Source organism: Mastigoproctus giganteus, chromosome 10 (assembly GCF_048544385.1).
Source record: "Mastigoproctus giganteus isolate SK-2022 chromosome 10, ASM4854438v1, whole genome shotgun sequence".
Lineage (NCBI taxonomy): Eukaryota > Metazoa > Arthropoda > Arachnida > Uropygi > Thelyphonidae > Mastigoproctus > Mastigoproctus giganteus.
Genome location: NC_143584.1, coordinates 60,275,652 through 60,289,136, shown reverse-complemented (window position 1 = coordinate 60,289,136; position 13,485 = coordinate 60,275,652). Strand labels below are relative to the sequence as shown.

General features: G+C 37.7%; 1 protein-coding gene across 1 annotated transcript in view; it reads left to right on the top strand.

The window, feature by feature from the left end:
• The window catches only part of LOC150079049 (meckelin), an 860,544-nt gene that overhangs the window by 496,746 nt on the left and 350,313 nt on the right, over positions 1-13,485 (top strand). The window contains exons 16-17 of the mRNA XM_090382499.1: positions 394-450; positions 12,573-12,671. Of these exons, the coding sequence (XP_090238625.1) occupies positions 394-450; positions 12,573-12,671 (156 nt within the window). The remainder of the gene's footprint in view (positions 1-393; positions 451-12,572; positions 12,672-13,485) is intronic.

Genomic DNA, 13,485 nt, shown 5'->3' with positions numbered 1-13,485 from the left:
CATGTAAGTTGGTGAATCTTCTGTACATTAAAAATTCCAAGATGTCAAAAGGACAGTTTTTTTTAAGATTTACTTGCTTCTTATGAGCTAGTCATCTCAATTAGCAAACATAATAACTGTTATGGTTTTAGGGATATATATAGATTCACCTATTCAGGTAATGCTATACAATTTTAAAAGATATCAAATTATACCGAAGATTATTTATTTTTAGTTCAGTAAAATGTCTAAGTCAGATTTAATAAATTTGTACATATATCCTCTAGGACTACCATACTTTACCTTATTATAACAACCACATTTTTATTAGTTCATTCAGGGGTCTTTAATGTAGGTTTTACTATATTATGTTATGTTAAATGCTTTCACTTTAAATACTTGTTTTTATTACAGGTAAGATTTTCTGTAGTTTATAAGATGGACCAGGAAAAAACAAGTCAAGATATATCTGTGAGTTATGTTATATTTTGATGTAATTTTTAAAAAAATAAATAATGTATCAGGTGTAGTATATAAAGTGGAACTCAATATATCCTGTTTCATGTCTTATTTCACTGAAAATTGAGTAAGGAAGCTTTCATGTTTTATGATGCTCTTAATTCTACTCCATAACTTCCTCCTTAATCCTCCAAAAAAAAAAACAGATTTTTTGGGTTTTTATTTTTAATTTTTATGCCAAATTTTTAAATTCGGAAATAAAATAGGATCCTGCCATTTGATTTACTTTTCTATGTACCTTTCTTTACTAATATTCTCTCAATGATTATACAATATGTTCTGTCTTCATTTCAATATACAATGAATTACGAGAAATCACTTTTTTTTGTTTTTGGCATTTAACAGACTCAGGCAAGCAGCGACATCTGTGGATCTTGTATTCAACTGCATACTCACATGAGATGTGTGAAATTCAAGATAGAGCCGTGTTATTTTGCCATAGGACTTTGGTTTTGCTGGCTTCACAGAACAAAACTCAAAAACCTAACAAAATAACCAATGTTGACATGGAGGCTATAAGATGTCACCTGAGCATGTATGTTGAAATTTGGGGATGAATGACCTTGAAAATTCTAAGAAATACCATAAAACGTTATTATTATCGTCATCATCACTTCTTCCTATGAGATTTTTTTATCCCGTGATTGCTACTTTTACCAAGTGTATGTGGTGGTTGCTATGTCTGGCCAGGTGAGAAGGAGCAGCAGTGCATAGCACATGCTTCTTGATTAGACCGGGGTTCGAGCCCGTCACCACCAAATACGGAGGATGCGGAAAAGTCAGGGACTAACCACCGCATATTCCCGGAGCAACATGGCCTTAGTTGCTAATGCTGCTAAAAAAAACCAAATACCAAAAAAATAACAAATAACAGCTATGTCTGGTCAATATTATTGGTCAAGGAACTCTCTGACTATCCTACAAATATTCAGAATTGTGAATTTTTGGAATTCCTTGTAGGTGTTCTCTGGGAGGCCTATTGCTGCTAGATTCTTCTGTAAGCCCTTTGGCACCATGCCAGCAGTTGTGGTGATCAGGTTGGTCATTACTTGGTCAATATCCCCATTTCTTTTATTTTCTACCTTAAGTCTGTGTACTTCCTGATGTTTTCCTCTTAGGTTTTCTGGAGGTTGCTGCTGTTGGGCAACACTATGTTGATCAGGTACGTAGCCATTTGTTTTTTGTCAATGAAGGCTATGATCTGGTCTTTTGTGCATGATCATCTTCTCCATTATTATGGTGCAGTCCCAATTGCTGTCTTTGAGCAGGGTGGACAGTGAGTTGTTTATTAACCCCATAGTGGACTTAGTCCATCTCCCTGGAAAATTCATCTTCTGATGGGGTGTTTGGTTGTGATGTTCTCGATCATTGTGGTGGTCCTCCATTTCACCATGTTTGCTTCCAAGTTTGTCACTGTAGCGTGGACTGTAGATCTGTAGCGTCTCTGTTCACCAGCTATGTCGCTCATGTTTGAAGGATTAGCAGTAGTCGATGTAGGTCATGTACAACTTACATCCCTTCTGCAGCTCATCCACGATGTTCTGGCTCTCCATGTGGTTTGTTATCTCCTTCGTTATGCAGCTAGTCAGGATCTTTTTCATTGTTGAGAGACATGATCAGCCATTATTTTAATGAGTTTTTTGTATCTTGTTCCATAGCATTAGCATTAGTAGAGGCATATGATGCAAGAAAGCAAGCTTATGCAGCATCAGCCAGAAAAAAAAAACAAAAAAAACTTCCACTTCACCCCTCCGTTCGTTCGAAATACCTGTCCAGCTGAGCCTTAAATTTATTTAGGCTATCAACTTCCACAACAAGGGATGGAAGTCTGTTCCACCAACCAACCACCCGCTGATTATTCTGAGCAAGAGGAAGAATCCCATCAGCATTGAGCATGCTCAAACCATTCAACGCTTTATACACCTCTATCAGATCACCTCGCAGGTGGTGCCCAGTCTCCAGACACTGTAATTTGCAAAACTTAAGCCGTTCTTTGTAAGAGCAACCCTTTGTTCCATTCACTACTCTTGTTGCCCTTCTCTGTAATCGTTCCAGCAGTTCTACATCCTTCTTGAAATGAGGCCTCCAGACCTGTATACAGTACTCAAGGTGTGGCCTGACCATTGCCTTATACAAGGGAATAATCACCTCCTTATCTCTGCTAGAAAAAATTCTGTATATCATTGATAAGACACCATGAGCTACTCTTGCAGCCCATCTGCACTACTCAGAGAACTTCATATCTGCCTGCACAATTACCCCCAGGTCTTTCATTCTCTACCACTGTCAGTGTAGTACCATAGAGTTGACACATTGCTCTGGGGTTGCTGTTTCCCATATGCAGTACTTTACATTTGTCAATGTTAAACTTCATTTGCCACCTCTCAGCCCATCTGCTCAACCTTTCCAGATCCTGTTGCAGCAGCATACCGTCAGTAGTGTCCTTATCAACCCTGCCAACTTTTGTATCATCTGCAAACTTGGACATTAAGCTTGATATGCCATTATCAATATTATTTATAAATACAGAAAACAATAATGGACTCAACACTGAACCCCGAGGGACTAATAACATTAGTCCACGATGAGCAGTGTCCATTGATTACCACTCTCTGTCTTCTCCCCCTCAACCACCCTTTATCCATAGCAGCAATTTGCCTCCAATGCCACAGTGCTCCAATTTATGTAGCAGTCTTCCATGTGCAACAGTATCAAAAGCCTTTCTAAGATCCAAGTATATAATATCCAAGTTATTCTCTGCATCCAGTTCTTTTGTGACTGCATCATAGTATCCAATCAAATTGGTCAGGCAAGACTTCCCCTTAACAAAACCATACTGTGTCTGAGCTATAACTGAAGTCTTGTCCAGATGATTCTGGAACAGAAGTTAAACTCACAGGTCTATAATTACTTGTGTATAATTACTCCTTTATGAATTGGGGTCACATTTGCACATCTCCAGTCTATGGGTACCTCCCCTGAGTCCAAGGAAGCTCTCATAATTATGGCTAAGGGTTTGCTTACTTGCTTTGCTTTGCTGCCTCCTTTAATATAACTGGTTAGATCCCATGCACCCCAGGTGCCTTTCTCGTGTTTATCTTCAACAATTTCTCCTCCACTTTACTCTCAGTTATTACAAGATTATCTAGCTTACTGCCAGAGTTGAATACACCTCTGGCATTCCCCTCTCTGAATAACTCCTCATGTGTGAATGTCGATGCAAAATATTCATTTAGTTTGTTTGCTACCTGAGCAGGATCATCCACAGTTGAGCCGACCGGGCTAGCCAGGTGGGTAAAGTTCCTGCCTAGCTATCCAAAGGTTGCGGGTTCGAATCCCGCCTCGGGCTTGGATCAAAGTACTGCAAAAACCGTGGGAGGTGCACTATGGCCACAGAAGCCGATGCGCCAACAACTACCAAAGTAAAAAAAAAAAAAAAAAAAAGTCCACAGTTGAACCATCGATATCAAGTGGACCAATCTGATTCATCCCTTCCTTCTAGAGTTTACATAAGAAAAGAACTCTTTACTGTTTTTCTTTGCATCCTTTGCCAAAGATTTCTCGTAATCTGCCTTTGCCTGCATAACCTCTTTTGTAACTTGGTTACAGATCAACTTATATCTATCATAGGCTTCTGTGTTATATGTATCCCAAGCATTTTTCTTCTCTGTCATATGTCTCATTAGTTCATCTGACATCCATTTAGGCCTAAACCTTGAACAATATTTCTTAGTTGGTGTGTAATGCCTTGTAGCTTCCAAGATAAGTTCTTTGAATGCTTCCCATTTTGAATTTGCTGTTGGTAACATCATCAGTTGGTCCCACTGTATAGAATTTAAATACTGTCTCAGACCATTGTAGTCGCCTTTACGAAAGCAATAACTCTTCTCTTGACCCCTGATGGTAGTTACCTCTTTGAGTAAATCCCACTTCAGCACACTGTGATCACTGCCACCTAGTGGTTCCTCTATCTGTAGATTCTTAATGCATAAGGAATCACTATTGATAATCAAATCAAGAGTATTACTCCCTCTAGTAGCTTTCAGGTATGTGATTCTTTTTCTGTAAGAGCCTCTGCAATTCTGTCAGGATACCTCATCATCTGGATGAATTTCTCCTTGTGTGTGTGTGTGTGTGTGTGTGTGTGTGTGTGTGTGTGTGTGTGTGTGTGTGTGTGTGTGTGTGTGTGTGTGTGTGTGTGTGTGTGTGTAACTGAACCTCTTGTGCCAGTAGCTTTGTTTACTGTCTATTCCTGGTATCTTCTAGTTGTGGGACTTTGTGATTGCCTGTTGTATTTCTCCCTCATCTATTTCCAATTGTGTCATTTGTTTTCTTCCATTCTAGTTCTAACCAGGGGACTCAGCCATTATATCTTAATTCAAGAATATTTGCAAGAATTAATGCAAGAATATTTGCTGATGCTATCGAGGCAGTGTTAGGTGGGTCGGAAAAGTGCTGGCTTGGGTTTTTTTTTTTCACAGACTAAAAGATTAACAGTAGCTGCAGGCAGAGGTGAAAGTGATCCTTTGGTACATATTAAACTTTGTATTCCACAGGATGCCAGTTGCATAGATTTTATGGCCTAAGAAAATTCATAAGGTGGGGATCCTGTTTAAGCCAATTATGTCATTTGTGGGCAGCCTTATGCATGTACTGTCCAGATTTTAAACCAAACTGATATCTCCTGTTGTAGGATGATCAGACTTGACCATCCATGACAGTAGAAACTTTGTTGAATTTGTACACGTTGAAGTAATTGAAGACTGTGAGGCTGTGTCCCTATTGAGCATGGTGTGAAATGTATATATATGGCATTGGAGAGGGATGACATATTAAGGGAAAGGACTTCCTTGAGTATGGAAGATATTTGCAGCACTGTTGAGTTATGCCTTTCTAGCACTACCATGTTATACCAAGGTACTGTGTATAAGCAGGTTCATAGAGCTACCATGAGCTCTCCAGTGAGTACTATTGTTGCCAACTTAGTCAGGGAACAGCTTGAGTCTGGAATTTGCAATGAGTCTTATTTGCCTCTCCCATGCATGCAGGGAAACACTATGTCATTGATACATTTGCTGTTATATGGAGGGGAGGAGAGGATGACATTCTCAACTTCCTTAATGGAAGTTGAGACTTCCCTCCCCCCCAGTTTTCATTCAGTTCATTTTAGAGGTGGAAATAGATGGTATCTTTCTTTTCCTTGATGGGATGGCCCCAAATTAAAAACAAGAATGTATAGGCAACCTGTGTGTAGATATATTCACTACAAAATACAATATGCAAATCCAATATACTCACTGCAACATGACACAAGGCAACACTCATAAAAATAGTACAATTTTTTAGAGCTTTATTGGATAGGACTGGATTCCACTGCAGCACCTCCAAGGTTAGACTGGAGGACGACATATCACAGCAGATCTCTGCAGATGTGGCTACCTCCATAAAATTTTGGACAAACATATTTGGGAAGTTGAACATAGACAGAGAGAAGCATTCTCACTGCTGCTACTGCATACATTCCCAACGTTTTGGGCTCAACAAAATGGATCTTGAGAACATTACAGACCTGTTAGACACACTGTGTGCAGCTATCAGGGCAAAGACTGTGCATAGTCATGTCAAAGCTAAAAGATTCTGTACCCATCCAGGATAAAAGCGGAATTATATATGAGATCAAATGTCTGGATTGTTAGGAGTGTTATGCTGGGGAGACAGAATGTAGGTTTAAAAATCATATGGGGGAACATACTAGAGAAATAGAGACTGTGGGTTATGGGCCTGACTGAGCTTTGCTGTGACTGAGTACTTCTCGGAGGTGAAGCATCAAATTTCTGGCAATTAGCATTAGCATTAGTTGAGGCATATGATGCAAGAAAGCAAGCTTATATAGCATCAGCCAGAAAAAAAAAAAAAAAAAGAAACCTTCCCATTTCACTGTATCTGGTCACTTCAAATGTTTGTCTAGTTCAGCCTTAAATTTCTTTAAGCTATCAACTTCCACTAGAACAGATGGAAGTCTATTCCAGTAATCAACTACCTGCTGGCTAAAGGAAAACTTCTACACATCTATTCCCCAACTGTCTTTCCTCAATTTGAATCTATGCCCCCTCAGGTTCGTAATCTGAGCAAGCAGAAGAATCCCATCAGCATTGAGCCTGCTCATGCCATTCAAGACCTTATACACTTCAATCATTACCATTAGCATTAGTAGAGGTATACGATGCAAGAAAGCAAGCTTATGCAGCATCAGCCAAAACAAGTAATATAAAAAAAAAATTTTTAAAGTCTTAGGTCAACAAAGAAATATTTTATTTTAGTTACTTTTTATTAAATAATTACAATTAATATAAATATGTATATACATATGACAGAATCACAATATTAAGTGGCAAAATAGAAAGTGAATTTCCTTGCAATTTTCCATTTTCCTTTCTATATATGGTGTTGGACTATTATTTTTATTCACATGTTTCAATTTCCATTTTGTTCCCTCCTTGACTCAGACTAGAACCCAGAATGAAAAAAGAATCTGAAAAAGAAATTTTTTTCCAGCGATCTACACGCTTCGCCACTGACAGTATTTATTCCTAAATTTATATCCTGCTAAATATCTTATATAAGAGAAATTTTTTTCTCCCATATAAAACTAAAATTAATTAATTAAATTTAATTAATGAATTAATATTTGAAAAAACTGTATTAACATCAAGTGTCATCCACTACAAGTTTAAAAAATTTTATTTGAACTTGAGTGGATGAATAAAAAGTATTTTATTAACGATTGAAAATTTGAACAAGATATATAAATATATATAGGGAGAGTGTGAACTAATAGTAGGAATTGAAAAAAACCTTCCATTTCACCCCTCCATTCGTTCCAAATGCCTGTCGAGCTCAGCCTTAAATTTATTTAGGCTATCAGCTTCCACAACAAAAGATGGAAGTCTGTTCCAACAATCAGCTACCCGCTGGCTAAAGGCAAATTTCCACCCATCTATTCTGCAACTATCTTTCCTCAATTTGAAACAGTGTCCCCTCAGGTTCTTAGTCTGAACAAGAGGAAGAATCCCATCAGCATTCAGCTTGCTCAACCCTTTCAAGGCCTTATACACCTCAATCAGGTCACCTCGCAGGTGCCTATTCTCCAGGTGCAGCAGTTTGCAGAACTTAAGCCTTTCTTGGTAAGAGCACCCCTTTGTTCCCCTCACCAATCTTGTTGCCCTTCTTTGTACTCATTCTAGCAACTCAACATCTTTCCTAAAATGAGGCCTCCAGACCTGTACACAGTACTCTAGGCATGGCCTGACGATTGCTTTGTATAACGTCATAATCACCTCCCTGTCCCTGGTAGAAAAATTCTTATATATCATTGGCAAGACTCCATGCCTGCCCTGGCAGCCCGTCTGCACTGCTCAGTGAACTTCATATTCCACTTTCCACTTTCCTGAGTGTAGTACCACACAGTTGGTACATTTCTCTTCGGTTATTGCTACCCATATGCAGTACTTTGCATTTGTCAATGTTAAACTTCGGTTGCCACTTCTCGACCCATTTTCCCAACTTATCTAGATTCAGTTGGAGTTGTTAAGGACAGTAAAGACACTGTGTTTTACTGTCCTTAACAACCTTGCCAACCTTTGTATCGTCTGCAAACTTGGACATTAAACTGGTATACCTTCATCAGTATCACTGATAAATATACAAAACAACAGTGGGCCTAACACTGAACCCTGGGGAACTCCACTAGTAACATTTGATCAACAAGAGCAGTGTCCATTGATTACCACTCTCTATCGTCTCCCACTCAACCATCCCTTTATCCATTGTAGCAACTTACCCTTAGTGCCATATCTCTCCAATTTGTACAGCAGTCTTCCATGTGAACAGTATCAAAAGCTTTCCTGAAATCCAAGTATATGATGTCAAAATGATTTTTGGCATTCAGTTCCTTTGTGACCACATCATAGTATCCAATCAAAATGGTCAGACAAGACCTCCCTTTAACAAACCCATGCTGTGTCTTAACTATTACTGCAGTCTTGTCTTGATGATCGGGCAACACTTGTTTAACCAGTGACTCCATTGTTTTCCCCAGAACATTAGTTAAACTAACAGGTCTATAATTATTTGTGTCATCCTTTGAACTGCCTTTATGAATTGGGGATACATTTGCACATCTCCAATCCATGGAATCCTCCCCTAAATCTAAGGATGCTCTCAATGCTATCATCGTTGATTATTCACAGTGTTATACTGTGGAGACATTATTCACAGTGTTATACTGTGTTGGGGAGACAGAATGTAGGTTTAATGTTATATGGGGGGGGGGACATACTAAAGCAATAGAGACTGCAGATTATGGGTCTGACTGAGCTCTTCTTGAAGAAAAAGCATCAAATTTCTCCTGACACTGCTGTCATCGTTGATCATTCACATAGGTAATAGCAGTGGAAATGGCTGAAGAGTTTGTATATTTGTTCTTCAGATCATAATACCATCAATAGAGAGAGGGGAGTCCATATTCACCCCCATTTTGAGACTGTAATTCTTGGATGAGATGTGGTTCCATCCGGCATTCTCCCAAGCTGTTTCCAATCTCAATGCATCTGTGGGGGATAATTCCCGTGCAGTAACACGTACCATGAGCCATGATTCTGCTGATGTTATTTAAGGGTATGCAATGACAGTAAAGTTTCACTCTTGATAAAGGACATTGCCTTTGACTTCTATAGTGTTTTTTTATTGCTTTTGTTCCTTTTAATTTGTAATATTTCTTGTATATTTTTAATCTTATGTATTTAATTTTAACTATATTTTTATCGCTTTTAACTCTATAGATTTCAGTGCATTTTTATTTTTACATCAAAATCTTAACTTGTTTTATTTTATGTTATTTTGGTTTAATTTATCTTAATAAAGTTTTTGTTATATATGGTTTGTGTATTCAATTGCAGTTAGTATGAATTGGTTGTTATCACTGGAAGAATATGTGAGAAATCTGATAGATGTTTGAAAGTGACAACAGTAAATTTCAATTTTAAAATTTTAATAAAATTCATATCATGCATTTATGCTCAATGACCAAAATAATCACTATATTTCTTACAGTAATTCTGCTTTACTTCATGCTCCATTGTAGCCTGTTAGCTCCATAGTCATTATCATAGTCATTATCCTTGCATATTTCTGAGTTTGATATCCCTGCTATGTAACTTTATGATATCTTGAAATGTTTTCTGATTAATGATTGTCATTATAGATTCCATCACTACTTACTTTTTTTTTTTTTTTTTTTTTTTTTAAATATTTTCCTTTGGGTAGAATCCATGAAAAAGTTTTAAGAAAGAAAAACATTTTCTCTAGAAATCATAAGGAACTTGATTGTTTCAAATTACTCTATGATTTATCCTCTGCCCTTTGTAATTTATTGGATTATTTCAAAGTTATTTTCCTTCATCTACTCTTTCTTGTGTACAGGTATATCATCAGAGGCCTATTTACTGGTAATTCTAGACTCTGGGAGCCAAGCGTTATAGTGATCAAGCGATTCTCAGTGATTTCTAGAGCATTTTTCTCGAAGCTACAGTTTTTTTTCATTTATAAAAGTTAGCCGATTTCACTGATTAGCTCTTTCGGCAAAGTCCTGGAAAAAATAGTCCACAGGCAGCTAACGTGGTTCCTGGAAACTAACAACTTGCTAAATAGCAATCAGTACCGGTTTTGAAAGAACCGGTCCATGTTAGATGTAATGATAAAAGCAGAAACATACATCCGAAATGCCTTCATGAGGGGACAACATCTGGTCATGATCAATCTCGATATTGAGAAAGCCTTTGATTCCACCTGGCGATATGGTGTACTTCAAGATCTTCATTCTTTTGGCTTGAGAGGTCATTTACCCCACTTTATACAAAACTTCCTGTGCCACAGAACATTTCAGGTTAGATACATGAACAATTTATCCAAATCATTTGAACAAGAGGAGGGTGTTCCTCGTGGGTCCATTCTTAGTCCGACATTATTTGCAATAAGAAGTACAAACATGACACAGGATGTACCGAATACAGTAGAATCGTACATGTTCCCTGATGACCTCATTATTTCTTGTCAATCCCAAACCATGAACACCATTGAAAAATTTCCATCACTAAAATACAGTCATGGGCATTGCAGAATGGCTATTCCCTATCAGAAAAGAAATCTAGTGCAATTCATTTTTGTAAAAAAATGCAAACTCCACCTGGATTCAGAAATATTTTTAAAAAGCCTGATTCCTGTCACTAACTCTTTTCGTCTGTTGGGGATAATAAAACTTAATTTTGCTTCCCATATTGCTTTCCTTCGAACTACATGTCCTAAAAAATTGAACATCCTGAGAGCAGTCTCTGCTATGTCCTGGGGTGCTGACTGAAGCTCTCTCCTTCATCTCTATAGAGTTTTAATAAGATCACGCTTAGATTATGGATCACCTGTCTATGACTCCGCCAAGAAAAGTTCGTTATTACATCTGAACACCATACAGCATAGTGCCTTTAGGATAGCTGTGGGAGCCTTCAGAACATCTCTGGTCCACAGCCTGTATATTGAGGCAAATGAACCCCCTTTGCATCTCAGGAGAAAATTCTTATTGTGTAATTATGCAGCAAAAATTAAAAGCATACCATCCCATCCCAGCTGGCAATACCTGTTTGAACCTCAATATGCTGAATCACAATAAGCCTAATTAAAACTGCCCCACAGGGTCTGAACTGCAAGAACTCATGATCAGTTGGGATATTAAATTTCAGAACATATTCGAAGACCTTGCTACTCCTGAACCTCTCTGTGACAATTTCTTTTTAAGATGGGGAAAATCCTCTGGCAAACATCAACTTTCAACAGCTCCATAAAATTCATTCGTTAGAAAACTCAGATAAAATACCTATCTATATTGATGGCTCCAAAACAGATGCAGCGGTAGGTGCTGCAGCAGTTTCTTCCACCTTCTCAGTTGCTGCATCTCTTCCTATGGAATGTAATATCTATACTGCAGAATTATTTGCAATAAAACTAACTCTAGATTGCATACATAACAGCCATATAAAGCAATCTCTGATATACACAGACTCCATAAGGGCAATCACTGCCACCATGTTACCCTCCCATCCGATTCTTAAAGAGATACGGTCTAAGTTATTTTATTATCAAAAAGCCAACCAGAAGGTTGCCTTCTGCTGGATACCTGGTCATGTAGGCATTCCAAGTAAATGAACAAGCTGCTAAACCTTGATTCAGGGTCTTCCAGGCAACTAAAAGTTCCCTACAACGACTACAAATCCATCATTAAGACATCATATAGGAAGCAATGGTCTCACCTCTGGAAAGCTCAAATTAATAATAAACAGCTGCAGATAAAAAAAGAGCGAAAACTGTGGACAATTAGTAATAGGAAAAGCAGGCAACAAGAAATAATTCTAGCAAGGCTCCGCATTGGTCATTCACATCCAACTCATCTGTATTTGCTTATGGGAGAGAACCCCCCCTCAGTTTTTCTTTTGCCAGTCGCAGCTAAAAATAAATCATATTCTCATTGAATGTCCCCAACTTTCGACTACCAGAAAATCAAGCTTATCTCCCTATCCCACTTGAAGGAACCGATAACCTTGTTAGAGATTCTTGGCAATGACACAAATTTGGAGGAACTGTTTACTTATTTGAAACAGATAAATCTTTATAATAGTCTGTGATCACATAACATGTGATATTTGCAAATATTGAACAGGCACAATATGGCCCAAGAGGTCCTTGTGCTAGAAAAACCCACAAACAACAACTGGTAATTCTATCAATAGTTTTGCTAATTATTATTTTTTAAAATTTTTCCAAATTGTATCTCATGGAATTAGTTAGTAGAAGAAAAATGAAAATCGATGAATTACAGTTGTGCTCATTGCCATAATTAATTATATTAAATATTAGAAAAAAGTAGTAATTGAAGTGTAAAACTATTGACAAAATATGCAGTTTGTCTATATGCAGTGTTTTGACATTATTTAAATTTACTCATCACTGCATATGTTTTCTTTATGCAGATAGCATTAGGTGTATTTAGTACTCTTTGCATACTATGGTCAGCCTTACAGATATGGGGTTGGTCACGGCGAGCAGGGAAAGAAGTTGTTGACATCGTGGTAAGTATATCTTTGAAGTCTCTTCTGTTTGTTGGAATGAGTGCATCTAGAATGATTGAACACAGGTTATTCTCTCCTGGCTAGCACAATAGGTTTGAACAAATTGTCCTTCCTTGAACACCAGTCCCTGGAATAGTTTTTTTTTTTTTTTTTTAATGCCACAACAAGGTCAGTTAGTTTTGGGCAAGGATTATATGACTCCTCCATTCGAAACTTGTTTTCTTTTTTTATAATCCAGAAAAACAATAAAATGATCATAGAGTACATGCATCATACTGATATACAGGGTGTTTAAAAAATGATGGTCGATAATTTAAAGGTGAAAAGTACAAACTAAAATAAGCAAAAAAGTCCCAGTGAACATCGGGCCGCAAATGAACCATTTTCGAGAGAATGCATATTTTCTGTTAAAATCCACCACTGACTATGGTAGCACTAGTTTATGAAAAAGCTGTGAATCCTTTGCTAAGGGTGGTTTCATTAAACATAAGATAATACATTTTTAATTTTTGGTTTCAACACCACAGGATTTTAGAGATGTTACATGTCACAGGATGTTACAGAAGGCGTTCAAAATGCTGTCCTTGCATCCGTACACAGCTTTGTAATCTTTTCTGCATTGAGTTGCAATTCCTCAACTGTGTTAATGTCAGAAGTGTACAGTAAGCTTTTTACATGACCTCAGATACAAACATCCAGAGGATTTAAATCTGGTGATCTGGGAGGCCACATTACAGGCCCACCTCTATTTATCCACTGTTGACCATACCTTCTAGTTAGATACCCAGTCACAACTCGAGCAAAATGTGCCAGT